Here is a 26,094-nt window from a genome sequence, read left to right as displayed (position 1 = left end):
TCATTAACACGATTTACTCCAGGCAGGCAGAGGAACCAGAGATCAAATTGCCAACATTCGCTGCATCATCGAAAAAGCAAGAGAGTTCCAGAAAAACATCTATTTCTGCTTTATTGACTATGCCAAAGCCTTTGATTGTGTGGATCACAATCAACTGTGGAAAATTCTGAAAGAGATGGGCATACCAGACCACCTGACCTGCCTCTTGAGAAACCTATATGCAAGTCAGGAAGCAACAGTTAGAATTAGACATGGAACAACAGACTGGTTCCAAATAGGAAAAGGAGTACGTCAAGGCTGTATATTGTCACCCTGCTTATTTAACTTATATGCAGAGTACATCATGAGAAACGCTGGGCTGGAAGAAGCACAAGCTGGAATCAAGATTGCCGGGAGAAATATCAATCACCTCAGATATGCAGAATACACCACCCTTATGGCAGGAAAGTGAAGAGGAACTACAAAGCCTCTTGATGAAAGTGAGAGAGGAGAGTGAAAAAGTTGGCTTAAAGCTCAACATTCAGAAAACGAAGATGATGGCATCTGGTCCCATCACTTCATGGCAAATAGATGGGGAAACAGTGGAAACAGTGCCAGACTATTTTTGGGGGCTCCAAAATCACTGCAGATGGTGATTGCAGCCATGAAATTAAAAGATGCTTACTCCTTGGAAAGAAAGTTATGACCAACATAGATAGTATATTAAAGCAGATATTACTTTGCCAACAAAGGTCCATCTAGTCAAGGCTATGGTTTTTCCAGTGGTCATGTATGGATATGAGAGTTGGACTGTGAAGAAAGCTGAGTGCCGAATAATTGATGAACTGTGGTGTTGGAGAAGACTCTTGAGAGTCCCTTGGACTGCAAGGAGATCCAACCAGTCTATCCTAACGAGACCAGTCCTGGGTGTTCACTGGAAGGACTGATGCTGAGGCTGGAACTCCAATACTTTGGCCACCTCATGCGGGGAGCTGACTCACTGGAAAAGACCCTGATGCTGGGAGGGATTGGGGGCAGGAGGAGAAGGGGACGACAGAGGATGAGATGGCTGGATGGCATCACAGACTCAATGCACCTGAGTTTGGGTGAACTCCGGGAGATGGTGATGGACAGGGAGGCCTGGCGTGCTGCGATTCATGGGGTCGCAGATTTGGACACAACTAAGCGACTGAATGACTGAACTGAACTGATGTGGTGGTAACACTGCATTCCCTCCCCCAACCCTTTAAGTTACAGTGACCAAGTGACTTGCTTTGGCCAATGAGAAGAGAGCTGAAGTAACAGGTGTTTTCCCAACAGCTGCATTAAAAGACAGTGTGTGGTTTTCTAGGTTTTCTTTTGCTACCTCCCCACCCTCCAACACCCTGACTCCTGTCTTGGCAAATGCAAATGACTCAGATGGCAGCTGGTCCATCTGTGTCTGGGCTCCAGGGGGAGGTTGACGAGAAGCAGAGTCGTGGGCAGACCATGTGGCATGCACCGGACAGAAAGTGGGTACAGCATATTCTTGTAAACCACTAGGATTTTTGAGACTGTTATTGTATCATTCTAGTCTCTTCTAACTGATGTGAATTTGCAGCCCTATTTCATAAAGAAACAAGGTAATTTTCTGAGTTTCCCTCTCCTTTAGGTGCCAAGCCCTCTTGTTTGGTCTATCATCTTTATCAATCAGATGCAAATCTATACCAGCTTCGGGCATTTATATATTAGCCATGTATAAGTTTTGGAGCTGAAATTATTGGCACTCTGTGGAACTGCTTTCATGAATTACTGAGATAAAGCTCTCATAGTTAATAAAACTTCTGTGCTTTCAAAAACAATCATAAATACAGGATAGAGCTTTGTACAGAGTGAGACATATAGCAAACCCAAGTTAAGCAGTAGGGATGATTTCTATAACTCAATGCAGTACAAAAAAAGTAGTATTTTCATTTGACTAAAGTGTACATTATTTTAGAATCAATTCCACGTACTCCTAGATCCTTTTTAAAGTATAAAATAAACTTTCAATCTTAATAAAATATTCAACATGAAATGATTTAACTCATTAACCATGGAAACAATGACACATTTAAGCAAAATTACTGTCATCTAATATTATTTTGCTAAGTTAAACATTTTTAAATGAAAATATTACTTATTTAGTTTATCATACTTCTTTATTTTATAAAAGTTTCAATAGTAAATTAATATTTAAAGTATATGTAAGGAACATCACTAAATAAACTCTACAAAATTGATGTCTAGCCCCTGAGGCCACCCCAAATGCCTGAATCCTATTATGAGGAAAAGAAAATAAATTTTTCTACCACTATATTCACATTCTCAATCTTATTTCCCTCCTCCCCACTCCACAATCCTTCCCCCTTCTTTTAGGTTTACCCCCTTGATATTTTTAAAATTAGTGTTATTAGCTACTTCTCTTTTTCAGGAAGTTCTTTAGCAGTCTTTCCTACTGGTATGTCTGGAGCAGTGGATTTCTTTTGGTTAATTTGGTAAAACATTCTTTTGCTGCCTTCAAAATGAAGGCTATCTGAGTAAACTGATCTAATGTAAAAATCCATTATACGTGTTTCCCCAGTCTTGGAGCAGGTGCCCTTGTTTCTTTTATTCACTGGAAGCTCATTCAATCTTTTTAGCTTTGATGAGTTGACTTTTTGTTTTTCTACTTCACATACTTAAACCATGTTAACTGAATGTTTCCTCTGAGAACAAAATACCTGGTCAGTACTAAATGTTCTCTCTCAATTTATAGTTTTTCAAATCAGGAAAAGCTTTCCTAAGTATTTTATTAAATTATCAGTTTCCATAGAGCTTGTATATTTCCTCTGATCCTCTTACCCACCATAGTGAAATTATGTCCTTTTTTTTTTTAAACTCCCATTTTTTCTTCATACCCTTCCAACAGAGCCTGAATTTCCGGTTTAGAAATTATCTATATTTGGTCTTCATGGGATACAGAATTCAAGCCACATGGAAGACTCCTATCATATCCTCCCTTTCATTTCCCAAGACCCTCACGGGGCCACATTAACTAAAACAGACAACTGACCTTTCTGATAGGGCTTTGCATCTTGACAAGGGTAGAGAAAATCAGTGATATTTATTATTTCTAGGATGTCCCAGAGTGATTGTTCAACTATAAAGATCCTCTCTGGCACCTTGAGAGTGTTAGGTTCAATTTGTTCTTCAGCCTTTTTCTACATGTCTGTGACACGACTGTATCCCATTAAATTAATTTTCTGCTCAACACAACCATCGATTTCTGTGGTAAAACAAACAATAATATTTGATATAGTCATACGTGTTATTTTCTACATGTATCATTGTCTCTTGAAATGCCTTGTTTTGCATTTGCCGATTTTCAGTGTCACTTTTGCTTTGTTACTCTTAATCAACATTTCCCAAAATTTGTTCTGGGAAACAATGTTTGTAACTCAGTGTTAGCAGATGTTACATTAAAAAAAAAAAGAGTTTGTAGTTAAGTAAGTATGGGAAACACAAAGATAAATAAAATTAGTTTCTTTTTCTGTGACTTTGAATTTCTAAGAAAAAATATAGGATGTAGTTTTTCCTAATTTATTTTTAGAACGTACACAGATACAGATTTATTCTGCCATATCTAAGGTGATCTGTAGAATGTAATTTGGGGAATGGTATTGCAGAGGTTGCTATTTACTATCTTCAATACAGACTTTAGTTTCCCTCAAACTTGTAATAATACAGCAATGCTATCTCTTTTATTTTTAATACAATTTAGTGTTTGGTATTCATCTTATTCTTATCCCATTGGTTTGTACTTTTTGTGGTTATCTGTATTTCTTACATAGACTCTGGAAATCCTGTGACTTGGTTTTAAAAAAAAATATTACAACATATTTTAACTGAGCTAGGGCATTTTAAGTTTTGAAAATGTATTTCATGTGTCTATTGTTCTTTTGGTAGGTTTAGAAATTCATTGACATTCTTCATTATTGCTCAGTGTTTCTAACTATAATTTTCCTGAGGTATGTAACCCAAAGCAGTGGTTCCTCTTCTGTTTTTGCAGCATAAATTTAAAAATCTTGAGCTTATATCAATGTAGGCCTATATACTTCTGAAGGTGATTTATAAGATGCTCTCAGAACACGCCTGAACCTCAGCGATGAAATGAGAATGTTAAATTATGGTGATTTAGCAGTCCCTCTATGAGATAATTTAGGAAGATGAATTTTCCTAGACTATCTTAGTAATACCTTGATCTACATAAAAGTGTGTAGCACAGAACTTTATTAACAATCAAAAACCAACTAATTCATAATGTGGCCATGTTGATGTTCTTTCTATTAAATGAATGCCTAATTTTTCATTTTGATATGGAGACAAATAGATCAAGCTCAGACTTATGGTAAATAATTTTTCCTTGATCCTATTCCTGTTATTGGTCAAATGAAAGGTAACTATCAGTGATGAGGTAACTGGTAGGAAAAAACAGGAGATAATGGTAAAACAGTCTAATACTAATTGTTTCTCATCTGGCAATCTCACTTTAAAGAATAAATATATTTATTGGTGATTATAGCTACATTATTCAAACTATAGGAATACTGAAAACAACCCAACTGTTCAACATTTAGGGAACAGTTAGCAAAAACGGTGGTGAGAAGATGAATCTTTAAGAACTAAAATTAAAAATATATTCTATATAAACACAAAAGTATATAAGAAAGGAAGTTAAGCTAAGTTAATTTTTATCATAAAATTAAAATACAGAAAATATAGATAAAATTAATACAATGTTTGCACATGGATAAGGACAAAGCATATATACTAAAAGAATAATTATTTTCAATGGAAGTGTTCTTTATGGTCTTTTGCTTACTACAGTTAGCTAAGCATAGAATTTTAAAATACTCTTACAAGGTCTTAGACAAATGATTTTATCCAGGCAAACTGTATCTGTGGGTATTATATTTTTATCAGTAAATAAATATGTCTCTAATAAGAATACTCATATATAGAAACAAACACATAAACTTAAGACACTGTTATGGGTGAAAAAGTACCCCAATTTATATGATAAATATTTAGAAGAAATACATAACTGCTTCTCTTTGCATGTTCTATTACCCTATCTGAGTCCAGATACAATGAAGTAGTCCTATTTCCTCCAAATTGTCTCACCCTCACAGAAATGATGACGAGAGTTAAAACCAAGTATGCCACATCAAAAGTAATGAGAATATGCAGACACTGGGTACGCAAAGACACAAATGCTAAAAGCAGAAATTTGTTCAGTAAAAAACCAGTAGCTAATTTTAAGTAGGAGTTTTTAAAATTATGGATTCCCTTGATTAGTGTTTAGAACATCCTAAACCAAAATGAACAACTGAAGTTATTTGGGACTGGAAAAAGGGAAGAAGAGGGATAACGAAGAACAGGACTTAACACAAAGAGGACACATTAAAAGGAATATAGAAGCCATCTATATACTTTGAAAACCTCTATGGTAGAATAAAATCTAAAGTGAAAGACAAGCTGTTTTGCTATTAGTAGGAAAGTACCTGAGAGACAGAAACAAAGGAACGCAGCCTTTCTCATTAAACGTTTATTGCTCTGCTTAAGCTTGTTTGAAGGAGCACAGAAACACATGGACCAGTATGCTAGGTCAGATCCACTCTTGCCCCAGCCAGACTGCTGAGACTAACACAAATCTGATTGATATGCAAATGAAATATGTGACTGTTTTTCCTTGATGTCAGCTTCTAACACTGTTGACATTAAAAGTGAGGTCCACTAATAACTCTTAGTGGACACTTAGGTTGTTATTCATAAAGTTGCCCAAAGCCTTTTGAGGAAATAGCATCTATGCTCTTCATGAGCATGATACAAAAATCTCTTCTTAATCTACTGATAAAAAGCAGCTAAAAATGAAAAATTTCTTCTTTGCCCTGAGCAGCAGATAATTAATGAAGCCTAACCTAGGAAGAGCTGCAAAACACTTTACAAGGACTTACTGGCCTACAGGACTTCTAACTGGGAAGCAGAATATCTCACTCATTTTCTTAAATACTAGTTTTTATATCTCACTTGCCAAGCTTTCTTTATTTCAATTTTTTTTTTTTTTTATTAAGCTAACATTATACTAACATGTCTGATGGCTCAGTGGGTAAAGAATCTGCCTGAAATGCAGGAGACATAGGAGACAGGGGTTCAATCCTTAGGCTGGGAAGATCGAAGGAAATGGCAATCCACTCCAGCATTCTTGCCTGGAGGATCCCATGGACAGAGGAGCCTGGGAGGCTACAGTTCATGGGGTCACAAAGAGTTAGACACGACTCAGTGACAGGGATATATACTAACGTTAAAATAATTTTTAAAGAAAGAAATCCACAAGCTTGCCACTCCACTAAACCTTATGACTTTGTCCATAGGCATATATAATTTGTAGTTTTAATCACATGATACGTAACCTAATAGAGCCAGGCTTTTTTACAGGCATTGTTTAACATTTTTCGACATGCATGTTCTGCTGAACTTTCCCAGGGTGCTCACTTAATTAGTATATGATAAAAGAGTTCAGTATATGCTAGAGGCCAATCAAAATGTGAAAATTTAATGGATACCACAAAAGCCATACAAAAAATATGATATTAAGACACTCATAATTCCCATTTATAAGCCACTTTCCATCTTACCTCTGCTCCAGACAGATAGTAGGCTGAGATTAGTCCACCAACAAAGCGTATATTTACTTCAAAAACAGAAACTTCAGCATTCTGTAGGAAACAGAATAAAGGATGTTCATATGTAAATGGTAGGATATAATCGAGAAAAATATCAGCATGAAAAGTGCATGAAATATTTAAATTTTCTTCAATCTTACATGCTTGCTGAGAGAAATTTATACACAAGAGGAAAAGCTTTGTCTTTTAACTGTGTCAAATATATGTAAATGTTATAGATAATTTTGACTCTTAAAATAACAATTATAAAAATATTTATAAAATGAAGTTATTTCCTCTCTCTATTCAGCAGAGGTTCAGTTCAATCGCTCAGTCATGTCCAGCTCTTTGTGACCCCATGGAGTGCAGCACACCAGGCCTCCCTGTCCATCAACAACTCCTGGAGTTTACCCAAACTCATGTCCATTGAGTCAGTGATGCCATCCAACCATCTCATCCTCTGTCGTCCCCTTCTCCTCCTGCCTTCAATCTTTCCCAGCATCAGGGTCTTTTCAAAGGAGTCAGCTCTTTGCATCAGGTGGCAAAGTACTGGAGGTTCAGCTTCAACATCAGTCCTTTCAATGAACACCCAGAACTGATCTCCTTTAGGATGGACTGGTTGGATTCCCTTGTAGTCCAAGGGAGTCTCAAGAATGTTCTCCAACACCACAGTTCAAAAGCATCAATTCTTTGACGCTCAGCTTTCTTTACAGTCCAACTCTCACATCCATACATGACTACTAGAAAAACCATAGTCTTGACTAGACAGACTTTTGTTGGCAAAGTAATGTCTCTGCTGTCTAGGTTGGTCGTAACTTTCCTTCCAAGGAGCAAGTGTCTTTTAATTTCATGGCTGCAGCCACCATCTGCAGTGATTTTGGAGCCCTCTAAAATAAAGTCAGCCACTGTTTCCACTGTTTCCCCATCTATTTGCCATAAAGTGATGGGTGCAGATATCATGATCTTAGTTTTCTGAATGCTGGGCTTTAAGCCAACTTTTTCACTCTCCTCTTTTACCTTCATCAAGAGGCTCTTTAGTAGAGGTTATAATACTCAATATTCTCTGTGCAGATGTGACAGGCTCAGGATATTCTATTATTCTGTTCTGTGTTCTTTTATTTTATTCATTTGCCTGTTTGGCCATAAGGGCTCTTTATACATTGGCTGGTAGTTCAACATCATTCTATAACTCTTCCTGCATCAGGATCTGAACTTGGAGCAGCTTGGGTTCTAATGCTGAATCTCAAATATACTGCTTTTGGTCTGGGATGGTCATATTTCTTTGAGAATAAGTTTCATCTCTAAGTAGAGGATTATATGTTGGACTTCCCAGGTGACTCAGTGGTAAAGAATAGTTCTGCCAGTGCAGGAGACGCAGGAGATGTGGGTTCGATCCCTGGATTGGAATGATGCCCTCGAGTAGGAAACAGCAACCCATTCCAGTATTCTTGCATGGAAAATCCCATGGACAGAGGAGCCTGGTGGGCTACAGTCCATAAGGTTGCAAAGAGTCAGACACAACTGAGTGACTGAGCAATAATATATGTTGAACCTTGTTAAATTAGCTCTTATATACACCAATAATAGCTTGCTTCTATTATTATTTACAAAGTACTATATCCTGCATTATAGTCATATAGTCTCTTTATATGACTAAGTCTTTTAATCCTCATACCAACTGTATGAAATAACTGCTATTCTTTTGTCCCTTTTACAAATGGAGAAACAAAATTATAGTGGTTATTGTGACTATTTTAAGGTCAGACAACTAGTATGTGGTTGAATCAGGATTTAAACTTGAGTACTCTGATTTGTGGTCTAGGGCTCTGTTTTCCTCATTCCTGTCACCTCACGTGATAATGCATCAGGTATCTTTGTTAATGGTCATATAATTCTGGCATATAGTTGGTAAATATCGCCAATAATCGTTTCATAATATTTGACTATTACATTCTATTATAGACAATTTAGCACAGCTAACCTACAATAGAAGTTAGATACACTTTGTTATCGAACCAAACTTTGGGTCTGCTTGCCCACACAACAAAGCCAATCTACTGATACTGGACTGCAGGGAAGGAAAGTACAGTGTTTACTGCACAATACTAATGAGAACAAGGGCAGCTCGTGCTCAAAAGACCTGAACTCTCGATGGCTCTGAGGGAAGGGGTTTTAAAGGCAGTGTGACGGGGGGGACTGTAGGGTGCATGATCAGCTCATGCACCATTCTCAGGATTGGACGGCATCAAGGTAAAATTTCAAGCATCATCAATATTCTGGTTTCAACTAGACTAGGGTCTATGTGCTTACAGTCAGCAGTTTTCATCTGGGGTGGGTCTGTTTCCTGTAAAAATAACACAGGAATGTGTGCCAGGCCTTTACCTATATCTTTCAGGGAACTGGGAGTTCAGTGATTATGCTATGTGGCAGATTTATAATCTAAATTGCTACCAGGTTCCAGGCCCAATAGCTATTTTTTGTTTCTACATTTTCACATTTCCTAATCATTAACTCTTGAGCCAGCCTTTTGAGACTCAAGAGAGGCCTGGAAGACTAAAGCAAAAGTCTTTTGCTTCAAAGGATAGGGACACAGGGGCTTGTGTATTGTTTAAACTCCAAGCTTTTGTTAGCTTCTTTTCATGGTCATTGGGCCTACGTGATAATTGTTCACTTTTGCCTAACATCAAATCATTCACTGAAATCACAGAGGCTAATAGCAAACTAATATATGGAGTCAATGCCCAGCAGATGAGCTTAGTCACAATTTGTGGAGAAATTATTTCCTTTAACAAACATTTATTAAGCAACTACTATGTGCCAGGCACTGTCCTAGGTTCTAGGGACACAGCAATGAAATCTCAGGTCCTCAACTTATGGAGTCTACATTTTAGTGGGAGTCTACATTTTCAGGAAAAAAAGAATATGTATTTTCATTTAATTTCCACATGTTCTCTCTAAAAAGGTGTAAGGATCTCACAAATTAAAGCTAAGTAATTGCCTAAGTTACAACTTCGTTTTTGTCTTGCAAAAGGAAGATCATGAAAATTACTTATAAGAGACAATAACTAGGTTAGAGTTAGGAAAAATCATCATAATATATGACTCTCTGGTGAGTTCATTTAGTTGTATTCCCTAATTTCTAATATGTACCTAATACCTAATTTGATTAGAGAACTTTACATAGTAATAGTTTATCTGTGATGTGTATCACTCTGAATGAGTATCATACAAATATTGGTAGAAGCTTTAATATTCCACAAAATTACTGATAGGGAAAAAGGAAGGAAATTATTAATTTATTTTTGCTCACACAGCCATACTTCTTATGTCTAAAGGTAATGTCTAATAATAAAATCTAATAAATAAAACCCTCAAATCTTATCACTCTCAATTTGTACTTGTGGTTTTAGTTTTTAAACCTAAGAACAGTCCTCCACATTTCTGCCTATTGAAGCATGTTGATTTTATATTCTTATTCTAGCTTTGGGTTCATTTGCTATACATTCTCTTTTCCTCCTTTGAAAACTTTGGATAACTGGGACTTTTCTATAAATATCTGATAAAAATTATTGCAAAGTAGAGGACTGAGCCATGTCAAACATCATCATAAATATATCTTCAGCAAGACATCAGTCACTTACAGGTTACAGCTGTTCAACCAGTTATTGATCCAGCAATGTGTTCTTAGAACCTAAATTCTATTTAGCTTCCTCTGTCCGAAGATATTGAGAGATGGTTTTGCAAAGTGCCCTGCTCAAGGTCAGTGCTTTGTCTTTTGAATTTCTCAGATCTAATAGTTTGGTGAGCCCATCCAAGAAGCAAATCTGGCTTGTTAGTGAATCCATGCAGGTTCCTAGTTCCTTGTGTTCCTGTCATTGAAGATCTCATTCAGGAATGTCAAATCACCATTAGTCATACACAACAGTCATCATATTTACCTTCTTTTGAAAGCCAAAACTACATTTGAATTCCCAATATATAATTTTTTATCCTTTTTTCCCCCCAAAGTTAAATCCAACTTATTTGAAGCCTAAGTTTGAGAGCTTTTAACATTTGGGGTTATACTATGTTTTAGGTAAGAAGACTGAAATTTGCATACTTTAGGTCACTCTTTACAGATCTGTAGATGAAAAGGACTAAGAAGATAAAAACATAACATCTTGCTTGGCTATAGTGGGGGCAAAAGACTATAAAAACACTGCTCTAGAGGCAGAAAGACCTGGCATCGAAGGTTGGTTCAGGAGACAGCTAAATGTGAGATCCCAGGCAAACCACATATCCTGAGTCTTGGTTTTCTCATTTGTAAAAAGGGACCATGCACTTCTTACAGGGCACTATGAGTCCGTGCATTGCACACACTGCCTGGCACAGGTGAAAGTACCCAGTAAAGAGTTGCTGCCCTTACACTGCACAAACCTCAGCTGAAGTAAACCAATAAGGCCTAGCTTCCTCAGGGATGAATAGCAAATCAGAAACTGCAGAACCATAATCTTCTAAATACTAGAATGCAAACTGATCCTTTTGGGAGTCATGTCCCATACCCTTATAAGTGAGTTATGTTTCAAATCCTCTTTTTGAATATAGTATCCTGACCAAATTTCCTTTTGTGCTTAAAGTACTTTATACGATATCTGGATTTTCCAAAGTGAACTTCTACAATCTGTGGGTTTGAGGCCAACTTTATAAATGTCTTGATTCTAATTTACATGAAAATAATCTTATTAAATTTGAATGAAGATACGCATCCTATTAATATTAATGCAGCATCTTTTCAGATGCTCTAAAACTTCTCCAGTGATTCACCCTAATGACAGAAGAGGGGTCTGGGCAGGGAGAGAACAGTATGTGAAGGATGGGAGCCCCAAACAGCCTGCAACACTAAAATTTTGTGTGATTTATCTTAACAATGTAGATTTTGTAATCTCCTTCAATCCGTGTTTGGTTTTTTTTACATATGTAATCTTTAAAAAATTTAAAAAATGGGAGTATAAGTGCTTTAAATGTTGTGCTAGTTTCTTCTGTACAACATCATGAATCAGCTACATGTATCCATATATCCCCCTCCCTCTTGAGCCTTCCTCCCATCACCCGACCCCATCCCACCCCTCCACATCATCACAGAGCATCAAGCTGAGCTCCCTGTGCTATACAGAAGCTTGTGTTTATTTTAAATGAGATTAAATTCCTTAAATCTTTAAGTCAGGTCACATTTCAGGAATACGCCCTACGTATCCTATGGTGTCTAGTACACAGTGAATGTACACGTGTGAGTGCCAGTTTGAGAAGTAGATCCAGTCTTTGTTTAAACTGCATGCACAATGGATGAGCAAGGGGAAGGTGGACATTTTCGGCTTAAAGCCTACCCACAAAACTATGTGGGCTGGAAAAACTGCTCTTTCACTTTGACTTTCCTCTACCAATAGCTGTTGAATCAAAGAACACACGTAACCATAATCACACATAAATTAAATAAGATATGTAGTATAATTAACTTTGCAACTAAAATCAAGAGGTAAAATCATGCAAAAACTAAGCTTCCCTACTAAAGTCTCATATTGCCCAGGATGTCTTAGACTGGTAATTTCCACATTAAGTTAACCCCTTTCCTTAGTATTGCTGTCCTCTGGCATACTAAGTATGTGTATATGTGCTTGCTATATACAAATATATACAGGGAAAGTCACTCAGTCGTGTATGACTCTATGCAACCCCATGGACTATACAGTCCATGTAATTCTCTAGGCCAGAATACTGGAGTGGGTAGCCTTTCCCTTCTCCAGGGGATCTTCCCAACCCAGGGATCGAACCCAGGTCTCCCGCATTGCAGGCGGATTCTTTACCAGCTGAGCTACAAGGGAAGCCCTGTAGCTTAAGAGAAAGATAAAAAACGTCTGACACTTGCAGCCTATTTTCTCCGTTTGGGGGCCGCTAGCCTTCCTGCCTGTTATCCTCTCATTCTCCCCGTTTCTTTTACGAGAATTATGTTGCCAAGGGCAAGGGGTTTTGTTCTTGTTCCGTAACTGCTTCTGTGCTGATAAGGGGCGTCGTACCTAAATTGGTGAGGCAACATATTCTCCTAACCCTCATATTCAGGGTCTCTGATCCACATATATATATCAACCTCCTTCTACGAGACAGGATGGTATTTTAAATAACTCAAAGAAATTTATTAGGTTGCATTTTTATAAGCAACTTATTCACTTTTATAAGCAAATTATAAGATGATAGATTTTAGTAAGTGAAATAACAGTCTTGACTATTTGAATAACAAATTAAGGTTGTAGAACAGATTCAGCCATGGATTTTGATTGAGGAATTATAGAGGCACAAACTTTCCTTGATAGATATATTGCTCCTTTGCACCTTCAGGCTTTAAGATAATTATTTAGAATCAAATCTGCATCAAGTTTAAGGAACTCTCCTTAATTCTTAACTTATGTTCCATACAGCAGAACAGACTGGATTGCTTTAAACTGAAAAACACTTCTTAGGAAATAATTTTTATTTCCAGAAATATCTTAATTTTAAATATCTTAATCCTATTCTCTATTCCAATTATTAGAATTTTTTTTTTCAGACTAATTCTCTGAGCCCTAACATCAGAGAATACTTCTCTGCTAGCTATTCCTCTAAACTTCCTGTCAGTTTTCTATTCAATGAACTATAAGTAACGAACAAGCAAGTATTAATAACAGCTGCCCCAATACAAACCAATGCCATAACTGTTTAATAACAACTGCTCCACTACTAACATGTGCTAACCTAGACAGTGTATTAAAAAGCAGAGACATCATTTTGCTGACACATTTCCATATAATCAAAACCATGGTTTTTCCAGTAGTCATGTATGGATGTGAGAGCCGAGAAGGCTCTCAGAGCCCAAGAAGGCTGAGTGCTGAGAAATTGATGCTTTCGAACTGTGGTGTTAGAGAAGACTCTTGAGAGTCCACTGGACAGAAAGGAGATTAAACTAGTCAATCCTAAAGGAAATCAACCCTGAATATTCGTTGGAAGCACAGGTGCTGAAGCTCCAGTACTTTGGCCACCTGATGTGAAGAGCTAACTCACTGGAAAAGTCGCTGATGCTGGAAAATACTGAGTAGAGGAGGAGAAGGGGGCAACAAAGGAGAGATGGTTGGATGGCATCGTTGATTCAATGGGCATGAGTTTGAACAAACTCACAAAGATAGTGAAGGACAGAGAAGCCTGGCATGCTGCAGTCCACGGGGTCGCAAAGAGTCAGACAGACTGAGAAACTGAACAACTATGCTTCATCTTACTGAGAACCAGTGGAAACAGCATTATACTTTTCAAGACAGGCAACTACCCATAAGCTTTGTCTATGTTTAGGCTTAGCATACACATTCATTTGTATGTGGTTCTTCAAAGTGTGTGTTGTAGTAACATCTTGAGGATTACATCTCCTCTTAATAGATTAAATTACAATATTAAACAGTATAGCTTAGTATAATATGTGTCTGAGCAGCTTTTAACTTCATGTTTAAGTAACATGATAGACCTCTTAAGATGAATAAAGTACAGTTCTTCGAGCAACAAAGATAGGCAAATCACCTTCTTCTCTCTGTTAATAGGTTAGTTTTACCAAGCAGGTCCAGAAAGGCCCTCAAGCAGCAGTCCACTCTATCACTGATTACTGACAGAGGGATCATAGCTCAGTATCCTCATAGCCAAAACCGAAATCATCTCCTTTGGCAGACAGTGATTAGCATTCAGAGAGAAAACACTGAACAGCTCCATTTGACAGGATAATTAACTCAGTTATCTACACCATCAGGACGTTAAGGCTGCTCGAAAACAGAGCTTTTATAAAAGCAATACTAAGGCAAAGGTCACTTCTCCTATACTCCATGTTATGGAGCTCTGGACCTAAGCCAAGAACTCATTCAGGCACTTGAAGAGATCCCAATTTGCTTCTTGAGGTCAACTTACAACCTTCAGATAGAGAACCCTACAGCTTATTTTCTAAAAGTAGGATGGCATTCCAATTGGGTAAGAGAATAATCTGGATCTTTAAAAATACAGTCACTGTTGCTACCAATACCTCTGTTATCTAAAACATATGGTGTTCATTACAATTAAAAAGCACAATTCAAGTGCTTGCCAAAGATCAGTCTCATTGTGTTGCTAGTTAGAGTCTGGAACAAGCTAATCATTAGCCTTTGTCATTCTCAAAGCTCATCCTCTCATACAGAGATATCACTTTACCTCAATGCAGAAAAAGGCTTTTTAATAATATTTTAGTATAGCTTTGATTTTTACTGAGGGTTTAATATAAGAAATTGTTATCTGGAGTAAATGTCTATGACATAGAATTCATTATGAAAGTCAGTTTTCAATATTCCTCATGGAAGGATCTAGGTGATCAATACTTTTTTAAAGTCACAGTAGAGAGGAGGAAGCAGAAGGCAATGGCAACCCACTCTGGTACTCTTGCCTGGAAAATTCCATGGACGGAGGAGCCTGGTAGGCTGCAGTCCATGGGGTCACTAAGAGTCGGACATGACTGAATGACTTCACTTTCACTTTTCACTTTCATGCATTGCAGAAGGAAATGGCAACCCACTCCAGTGTTCTTGCCTGGAGAATCCCAGGGACGGGGGAGCCTGGTGGGCTGCCGTCTATGGGGTCGGACTCTGTCAGACTTAGCAGCAGCAGAAAGGAGGAAGTTCAGAACTGAATTTGCAAAGGCCTAAATATGAAACTCCTGATCATTTGTTCTTAGGTTAATGATCTTCCTGTATCAGGAGCCACCACAAACCTGTTCTGGAAGTAGGTTAGGTAAAAACAAGCATATCAATTGCACCTGAACTGCAGATCATTTCTAACTATTTAAAAATGTGACACAGTGCAGCTACCCATGTTCCATGTCAGCTTCTCTCCTAGCTGAGGCTAGCAAAGTTTGTCAGTAAGTAGGACAAGGTAACAACACATCATTTCATTAATCTTTAGTGAATACCTATGGAATGATATATCCTAATGAGTACTGAGATATCAAGATTACATGCCTACTTTTGAGGGACTCAAATTCTTTGGCTGCCTATGTATTTTTCAACTCTTGGCATTTCCTTTCCACTAAAAACAGGGTCACTGGGTTAGGCAGATCTTATTAAAAAGCACAGCTCTTATCTGATGCATGATTTGGGGCAGATTAATTAGTTACCGCTTCATCTATAAAAATAGGGAAAACACCACTTACCCCCTGTAATGTGTCACAAAGACTAAATCAGGTAATCTATGAAAAAAATCACCTAGCATTAACACTTGGAGAAGGCAATGGCACCCCACTCCAGTACTCTTGCCTGGAAAATTCCATGGATGGAGGCTGGTAGGCTGCAGTCCATGGGGTCACTAAGAGTCGGACATGACTGAGTGACTTCACTTTCACTTTTCACTTTCATGCATTGGAGAAGGAAATGGCAACCCACTCCAGTGTTCTTGCCTGGAGAATCCCAGGGACGGGGAGGCCTCGTGGGCTGCCATCTCTGGGGTTGCACAGAGTCAGACACGATTGAAGCAACTTAGCAGCAGCAGCAGCAGCATTAATACTCTGTATGTCTCAGTACTCTTTAAATAGTAATTTCCTTTGTCCTTTCTTCATTTCCTAAAAAACCTGGCCTGAACTAGGTAATTTGACTATTATTCCTGCTAGACTATAAGCTTCATTAGGGTAAGAACTTGACAATTAAAAGGTAATTACTATAGCTATATTTAAAATGGATAACTAAAAAGAACCTACTGTATAGCACATGGAACTCTGTTCAATGTTATGTGGCAGCGTGGATGGGAGGGGAGTTTTGGGAAGAATGTATACATGTATATGTAAGGCTGAATGCCTTTGGGGGTTCACCTGAAAATATCACAACATTGTTAATGAGTTATTCTCCAATACAAACTAAAAAGTTTTAAAAAAGGTGATTAGTAATAATTAATACATGCATGAATTAATGAATGAGTAATGAATAGCCAAGGATCTGCTTTGGATCCCTTGTCTGAGGATTACTTTGAACTAAAACCAGAAAACTCAGCCACCAGTCTACCCTTAACGTTTTCTGCCCAGACCTACGTGCCTTTAGAGAATTGGAATAAATACAAAGCTCTACCTGAAGCCCCTGCTCCTACAGATTATCTCAGTGATTTAAGTCAGTTGTTACAGCCATTTGTACTTTGTACTACCAAGTATGCAAATTCAATCAACTTGCTATGCCTTAATTAAAAGAAAATGAGTTTTGGTTAACGACAGTATAAACAAATCAAAAACATGTACTTTATACCTGTAAGTGATGCAAAGTGAATATTTCACATATAAACAAATTTATTCTTGACTGTAAGATTTGTTTATACTCAGGAGCACCACAAGATAAAACAACTCTCAACAACAGTGATTCTATTCCAGTTTCATTCTTATTTTTACCTTGCAATAAATTTGGATGCATTAACTTTTTTTTTGCATTACCTTTATACTGTCAATTAAAATACCTTATCAGGAAAAAGCATTAATTTGAAAACAAGCAATAATTTATTCAGGCTGGAATGACACTATACGTTATCCATAAAAATAAGTTTTCTGTCTCTGTTTAAGCTTTTCCAATTTCTCCTTCCTTTACATAAATGGAACAATGTTTTCAGCATTTTCAGAAAGAAAACTATAATTGCTGACACAATTGTCAGAATCTCTGGGTAGAACGACTGAATACAGGAAAGATTCTTTTATGGGACATAATAAAACCAACTAGAAGACTGTAAGCTGAAGCACTTTAAATCAATACAGTTGTCCTGAATTTATATGTGTTATTAATTTTAATATGGGAAGTATTATCATTTGGATGTTACTGATAAACTTTTATATTTTTAAAGAAAAATATAGCAATACCCAAAGTTGTTGTTCAGTCACTCAGTTGTGTCCAACTCTTTGCAACCCCATGGATTGAATACTCAAAGAGAGAACTGCAAAAAATACATTTCAAGACCTCTCACATTAGGAACGGTAAAATAAACTGAAATTTGAGACCTGTGACTATGGTTTTTAAAAGTATATTTTGAAGGGTATAGCCCAAGATTATCAATAAAAGTTCTAAAATTATATTTTATATAAAAGTCTGTGAAGTCACTGAAGAAAATCTTACAGAAATACAAAAATACAATTTTAAAGAAACAAAGCACAGTATCTTAGGCATCATTCAACTGATAGTCTAATTCCTTTACCTGACAAGTAAAGAAGTCAAAGAATTTGCTCTTCATAAGTTCTAAATAGCCTGATATCCCCTATTAGATTCCCTTTGCCTCCTCACAGGCTCCTACGGTCCATGGAACACATTCATGTCACCTGGTCGTGGTCTGAGGCCCTCCAACTGCCTTCTGTTACCTTGACTATTACTGTGCGAGGCTTTTGTGCTTCATCCTTTTAAATAAATGATTCCAGAGTTTCTCAGACTGCCACTGGACATGAAAAGCAAGGAACTGCTGCAGTGTTCGGGGAAGCTTTGTGGCAGCAACGGCATAAGTGCCAAACAAGGGACCTGGACACTCTTTAGGCCTATGTCACTACAGTCTCCTCTCCTGTCTTCCATCATTAGACTCTGGAAGAATCTAGGTCTCATTCTCCTCCTTTTCTGGAAGAGAGGATGGGGAGGGAATACATTCTCCATTCTCTCCTCCATATATAGCTGAAGACATTCCATAGTTCTTTGCCGGTAGGTAGTTGAGTTTACTCAAAAATAACGTGGCAGGGCAAAAGTACTACTAAGAAAGAACTGCTGTTGTTGCTCAGTCGCTAAGTCGTATCCAACTCTTTCCAACACCATGGACTGAAGCACAACAGGCTTCCCTGTCCTTCACCATCTCCTGGTGTTTGCTCCAACTCACGTCCATGGAGTCAGTGATGCCATAGAACCATCTCATCCTCTGTCACCCACTTCTCCTCCTGCCCTCAATCTTTCCTAGCATCAGGGTCTTTTCCAATGAGTCAGCTCTTAGCATCAGGTGGCCACAGTATTGGAGCTTTAGCATCAGTCCTCCAATGATTATTCAGGGTTGATCTCCTTAAGGATTCATTGATTTGATCTCTTTGCTGTCCAAGGGATTCTCAAGAGTATTCTCCAGCACCACAGTTTGAAAGCATCAATTTTTTGGTGCTCAGCCTTCTTTGTGGTCCAACTTTCACATTCATATAGGACTACTGGAAAAATCCTCAGAAAGAAACCTTTTGGTTCATTGCCTTAATTTTTCACACTCCGGTCTATTGGTTATATCTGAGCTACCACAGGTCATATCCAACCAAAGAGCCATAGAACCTTACAAAATCCCTCAATCCTTGAGCCTGTTTTTTCATATTTAAAATAAAAAGACAGAACACATCAATTTCCAAGGTCCCTTTATGTTGGAATACTGTGTCTTTTATATTCTAAATTCAGTTACAGGCAGACTAAACACAGACTCATCTGATTATTCAACTCAGTGATTTCCAAAGTGGGGTATTTATGGCAATTAATTAGAGGAATAGGAATATGTTTTTAATTCAAAGAGGTAGGAAAAGGACTCAGTGTTATGCTGCCTTTAATACTCTGGATGGTGCTGGTGAGAAGAGCTCCACAATGCAGAGGAGTCAGCAGGGAGATAAAACTTTCTCTGTCCATTCTCAACATACAGCATGGTACTTGTGCCTAGTTATGGGGATTTACAGATATTAGCAAATGCTTAGCAGACAGAAAGAGGCTTACAAGAATTTCTGCAAAGTAATCTCAGATTAAAAATAATACAGTGAAATAAGTCAAATACCACATGATATCATTTATATGTGGAATCTAAAAAAATGATACAAATGAACTTATGAATCAGAAACAGACTCACAGACAGAAAACAAACTTCTGGTTATCAAAGGAGCAAGGGGGAGGGATAAACTAGGAATTTGGGATTAAGAGACACATATTACTGTATATAAAATAAACAAGGACCTACTGTATAGCTCAGGGAACTCTATTTAGTATTTTGTAATAAAATATAATGGAAAAGAATCTGGAAAAAAGTATGTGTGTGGGTATGTGTATGTAACTCAACTTAAAAAAATACCAATGATGCAAACGTTAAGTGAATGACTAAAAATCACCAGGGCCAACTGTTCCTGTTCTGAAAACAAGTTCTTTGTTAATCTCATTACGAGGGTAAAGCAATGACTGTGGAATTAGACTTGCTCTAACAAGATGTAGTCCCAAACTATCATGAAATGTTCACTACCCATAATTATGAACCTTTTCCTTGATGTACAGTGGGTACTGAGGTTTATTAAAAATGATAGTATGTGGACAAAATTTTAAAACTATTTCATATAGAAATTGATAAAAGTTTATATTGGCCATCCAGTGACTAGGACTCTGTGCAGCCACTGCAGTGGGCACAGGTTCGATCCCTGGTCTGGGTACTAAGATCCTGCAAGCCCCGTGATACAGCCAAAAAAATAGTTTATACTGATAAGGGTCTACAATCAACAAAGTTTAAAACCTTATTTATGGGAAAGTGGATGCAGCTGCTGCTGGATGCATGTGGTGTGATCAGATAAGCTACTTCACGGTGTTACTGACTCAGTATCCATTTTGTTCGGCCAAGTGGCTGGCAGGGGCTTTAAATTGACACTAGCCCCTCAGGCAAGAGTGTGCCCTTGAAAACAGCCCCAGGGTCACAAGCAAATGTCAGTTCCTGGTAGGACTCTGTCTTGTGATCATGTTTCCCCCACCACCAGGCCCGCCCTCTGTGTGCCCTTCAGAAAAGACGTTACTGGAGCCTACTAAGTTGGTTTGAATCGACCAATTCGGCCTTACCTTTGCACCCTGAAGCACTCGATCTACCTACCGATCTACCGTCATAAAGGCATGTGCCCCAGGTCCTGTCTCTCTGTCTATACTCTGCCTTGACCTCCCTGTGTGGCCCCTGGAGGTGAGTCATGTACCTTTTCAGGACCTGTTAAGTAATAAACTTCTCTATTTTAATTTCTCTTATGGTCTTGCATTGAGCCGCAGCTTACCATACAACACCCTGGGTTCTAGCTAACAAAGCTTCCTCTAATAAAGCCGCAGTATTGCACCATGGCGCAGTGCAGAAGCACAAGGCTTTTGTGAGGTCACAGCTCTGAGTACAACTCTCTGTGTGGTCTAGATAAGCCCTGAGGCTCTGATTTCTAATCTGTAAAGGTGTGAAAATAATACTCATTTCTTGGGGTTGCTGTGGGACTTGAACAAGAATACTTGGCACATGTGGGTCTTAATAAATATTAATTTCTTCATTCTTACTCTTAATTTGCCCCCAAAAAACACAAAGACATGTATTTGTGTAGTAAGGGAGGGAAAGTTAAGAATATAGTACGATACTATTTAAAATTGCATTATTTGTTTCTGCTTGGGTACAACACAATAATTTACCCCACAGGAGAATTTGTCCACATTAACTGAGATTTAAGAACTGAATAGGCAGCTTTTATTGAACTTACCACATTAAAATTTAGATTTTCTTCAACCCATGCTTGAGCCTCTTCAAATTCATCTTTCATATTCATAATAAAAAGTGTATCCAGGGCATCTACTATTGTTGCTCCTTGGATATTACCTGAAAATATCAGAAAAATATTTACTCAATAAACACCTTTGACAGATCCATATAGCTACACTGAGCATACCTTGAAGAGGAAGTGAGTAATACTGAATTTATTAGTAAACAAGAATATTGAATACAGTCTAAAGTTCTTTCAGTGAAAGAAAATTTAAATGTTGAATCAAACTAAACTAAAAATTATCATAGGCTATTAATTGGTACACTAATCTTTAAAGTCTTTTCTGAGTTGCAGAAAATAAATCTCTTAGAAATTTCATTTGTGATCACATTCTCTAGCAAGAAAAAGAAAAGATCTGAAACCAAGGAGCAACACACATATTAATTTTAATGTAATTACATCAAAGTGCACCTGCACAAAACTGTTTTAATTATAATTAGATCTAAAATTGTTTAGTGATAGCTCTAAGAAACCATTACTCAAAAATGGAATTCAACCCCCTCTCTGCAGCTCTGACTGATCCTAGCCTCTCCTTCCATGCCGTAGGCCTGCCTACTCTCATTTATTTCCTCTCAACTCCCTCAACAGGAAGACTTTACATTGCTCTTTCACTCATCACTTTCTATCTCCCATTGTAACTACATATATGCATCTCCTTTTAGTCTGTGAAGTTCCTCAAAATAGAGAAGTCATGTCTTATTCACCTCCACATTCCATGCTAAAAGACTTGGTATGTTTTTAAGGCTTAACAATAAATTTAAAAATCGTCACTGTATTAACACAGAACTAAGCAATCTCTTCGATAAAGATTATGGCAATTTTACAACTAAATGATTTCTTAATGGTATGAACAACTTTCATAGAGATAAAAGCAAAACTGGAATTATTTTTTTTAAAAAGTTGTAGTAAACAATAAAAAAATTAAGAACTCTGAGTCTGCATAAAGTGTCTGGGTTTCTCTCTTTATTTACCATCACCCATGTTAACTGGTCACCACGTCCTCAAAACATACTTTAGAATTATCTGAAACCACGTGTACTGCTACCACTCCAGGTTTGATTCTCTTCACCTCTAAAATGAGCTGCTGTGATGGACCAACCAGCCTTTTTCCCTACTCATCCAGTGCTCCCTAACTGTTCCTGAAATGTCCTTCTCCCTACCAGAGAGTCTACTGTTTTTCAGAACTTCCAATGATTATCTACTGAATCCACCCAGTCCAGTTCAGTTGCTCAGTTGTGTCTGAATCTTTGCAACCCCATGGACTGCAGCATGCCAGGCCTCCCTGTCCATCACTAAGTCCCGGAGTTTACTCAAACTTGTGTCCATCGAGTCAGTGACGCCATCCAACTATCTCATCTTCTGTCGTCCCCTTCTCCCCGCCTTCAATCTTTCCCAGCATCACGGTCTTTTCAAAATGAGTCCGTTCTTCGCCTCAGGTGGCCAAAGTATTGGAGTTTCAGCTTCAGCATCAGTCCTTTCAATGAATATTCAGGACTGATTTCCTTTAGGATGGTCTGGTTGGATCTCCTTGTAGTCCAAGGAGCTCTCAAGAGTCTTCTCCAGTTCAAAGAATCCATCCAGTCCTTTGGTAATTCACTATCTGTACATATGTCTTCTGCACTAGGTCATAAACTTTGCAAAGATTTGTGTTTATCAATAACAGTGCTGGAAAGGGAGCCAAACACATGGAAGGTCCTAAACAAATGGAAAAGTATAGTGGGGTGATTAGGAGCAGACTCTGACCTTAGCCAGTCACAAGGGTACCAGTTCAGCCAGTTAGTAGGTGGCTAGCACTGGGCAAGCTGTTCTCTGTTTCATATTTCTCATCTCTAAAATGCACGTAGTAACAAGGACTAAATGAGAAGATGCACAAATGGCACTGTGGCACGTAGGGTCAGCTGATACTGTTATTTGTTACAGAATGTGATCTGTTTAACAGGGGGCTTCCTGGGTGGCGCTAGTGGTAAAGAACCTGCCTGCCAATGCAGGAGATGTGAGAGATGCAGGTCTGATCCCTGGGTCAGAAAGATCCCCTGGAGGAGGGCATGGCAACCCACCCCAGCATTCTTGCCTGGCAAATCCCATAGACAGAGAAGCCTGGTGGGCTACAAGTCCACAGGGTGGCAAAGAGTCAGACTCAACTGAAGTGACTTAGCACACGCTATATAACAGCTTCAGTTAAAAGACAGAACATCACCTTTTCCATGGTGATTTCAGAAGCATCAGACCAAGATTCACATCCTCCCCCCGCCTTTCATCCTGTTACTTACAGACGAAATTGTGAGAACTGAAGAGGAATGGAGTTCAGGGAGAAGGGCGCTGGGGAGCTCTGTGACCCAAGCAATCCATCTAACACTTCTGTTACTTAGCTTCTGCACCTCCACAATGTGAATGTTATTAATACGTGGAGAAGGTATTAATCACAGAAGCAGGCTGTGAGGACCCAAAGCAATAAAATGATGCCAAAGTGGATAAATGGAAGTTCATATAACAGACGACTCCATCCTCCCTTTCTCTCACAAACAAGAGAAATTCAGAGCCAAAGCTGAGAGTCACTGAGACACAGTGAAGGTCACCACGGCTGGCTGCCTTGGCCAGCTTATTGATAAAGACACAGCTTTTATCTGACAGGAAGCAGTTAATGCAGCCAACAAATACTGCTCTGCTACGTACCACATGGGAGCTAAAAATCAGGATACTGTGCCCATATCCATTAAATAAGGATCTTTGGAAGTGTGCCCCAGGCATCAGTATTTTTTCAAGGGACGCAGGTGGTTCCAAAGTGCAGTCAGTGCTATGTCTGAAGGACACACTACGCACAACCCCTGCAGACAACTCCATCAGGTGTGCAAGTCTCCTAGCAACACAATCTGCAGGGTCACACAGACTTTCTCCACCACCCACAAGTACAGTCGATTGGAGAGAAGTTACTGCCAGGAATGAGCCAAAGCACATTCTACTCACCAAACAAACTGCTTGAATGGCCTCCTTTGGATACAGGCTTCAGTTCATTTTTACCCCAGGCATAACGTTTATAATTTTTCCAAGCATGTTTCATCATCTGAGAAAAGAAATAAAAATTGGATTATAATTTGAATTTGAGATGTTTTTGCTTCAAGACAGATCATACATTGAAGATCTAAAGGTTAAAACACTAAAACTCACTGCTTAGTTAAAAGGATGATGATAATTAAAAGGTGGACAATGATATAAATAAGCTGGAACACACACATAACATACAAATACACATCATCCCTTTATGTCTACAAATGGAGACTTTTTTAATCCATTTAATCTTATTTCATGTATTAATACATATCATTTTCAAAAGTCAGTTCCCAGCAACAGATAGTTTATCATAAAAGGGTGAATCATTCTTAATAGATAAGTCTAAGTAGATAAATCATTCATCTATTTCATCCTCATAATGCATAAAATCTATAAGGATTGTATACTTAAAATTCCCCCTTTTCTTGCATAAAGTTCTCTGTACTTAGTATACAGACATCCAAAGTTATTACTTTAAACACTGATGTATCTTGACCAAGACTATATGGAGAAGTATTTTTAAATAAATATAGGAAATGAAAAAAAGAAGCTAATTCTATATATTCCCAACCTAGATGTCTTGTACTAGGAATGTTTTTAAAGTTCAAAACTCTCTGCCATAAATTAGTTGTATACATTTTTCATTTTCAAATTTTATTAATTTTAACAAAACTAGTTTACTTACATATAATGAAAATCAATCAATTTTTCCTGGCTTAGAAACTAAGCTCTGACCTATTATGCTCGATATTAACTCTAGTAGAAAATGAATAATAGTCAAGGAAAGAAATTATTCTCTAAGAGCTTATAAAAACAGTTGTGTAACTATTATAGAATAGTCGTACAGATGTTTTTAATGACTCCAAGAATATACTGCACCTATTTTTGTATACATTTTTTTTAAAAGGGTTGAGGACTCCTCACCTGTCCGAAATTTATTCATGGCATTATCCCCAATCTGTTAGCAACAGTAACTAAAATATGAACATAATGGGGAAATATTCTAATCTGGCTCCGTATTTTAAAATATCTTTAAAAGCATCACTAAAGTCATACATACTATATATAGGCTGTTTATTACTAAAAATCTTCAGTGAGATCAGTACGATTTTATTAATAAGAAAGTCTTCCTATGTCCCCCCAAATAACAATGCACATCTGTCTTCAATCACTCTGTATCAGTATAGTATCTCCCTAACTCACCACTACCGTTAGTAATAACAGCTACCAAAAAATCTGTACTATCTGCTGGGTACTCCACTAAATGCTCTATGTTCAGTATTGTATTCAATTCTCGTTACCACTCTATGAATGATGTTGTACTGTCACTGTTTGGTAGATGAAAAAATTGAGACTTTGAGAAGTTACAACACAAACATGTTTACTCAAAGTCATGACATTTCTCCACAGCTGTGGAGCCTGGGTTCACCCATGTCTTGGCCTGACTTCAAAGCCAATGGCATTAATCATACGCTGCATAAACTTCCTTTGATGAGTCAGCAACAGACCCTTCCTATGATGAATCAGATTGTTGATCTTCTAACCATCAACAGAATGCGTATACAGTAGTGTTTTAGAGATTTTCCTCCTTATAAATTAATTTTGTTGAAAAGTATACTAGGTTTGAAGGGGAAATAACTTGATTTATAATGAGCACTGATTAGTCACACAATCATGGATGAGTCAGGCTTTCTTTATGTGAAAATTTGGGATAATTCCTCACAGGATGCATGTAAGGATTACATGAGCATGACCTGTGTGGTGGCACCCTGCACACATGGTGAA

At 37.8% G+C, this 26,094-nt stretch overlaps 1 protein-coding gene across 2 annotated transcripts in view; it reads right to left on the bottom strand.

Annotated features, from left to right (window-relative positions):
• MAN1A1 (mannosidase alpha class 1A member 1) overlaps window positions 1–26,094 on the bottom strand; it is a 173,237-nt gene that overhangs the window by 102,882 nt on the left and 44,261 nt on the right. For both annotated transcript variants that reach the window (XM_086317107.1, XM_086317108.1), the window contains exons 3-5: window positions 24,226–24,322; window positions 21,202–21,317; window positions 6,678–6,758 (exon numbers count right to left, since the gene is read on the bottom strand). In XM_086317107.1, the coding sequence (XP_086173233.1) occupies window positions 6,678–6,758; window positions 21,202–21,317; window positions 24,226–24,322 (294 nt within the window). The remainder of the gene's footprint in view (window positions 1–6,677; window positions 6,759–21,201; window positions 21,318–24,225; window positions 24,323–26,094) is intronic.

Source organism: Bos grunniens, chromosome 9 (genome assembly GCF_055505025.1).
Source record: "Bos grunniens cultivar Pamir isolate PY7600 chromosome 9, Bosgru_T2T1.0, whole genome shotgun sequence".
NCBI classification, from domain to species: domain Eukaryota; kingdom Metazoa; phylum Chordata; class Mammalia; order Artiodactyla; family Bovidae; genus Bos; species Bos grunniens.
The sequence above is the reverse complement of the archived record's forward strand: the minus strand, read 5'-3'. Positions and strand labels throughout refer to the sequence as shown.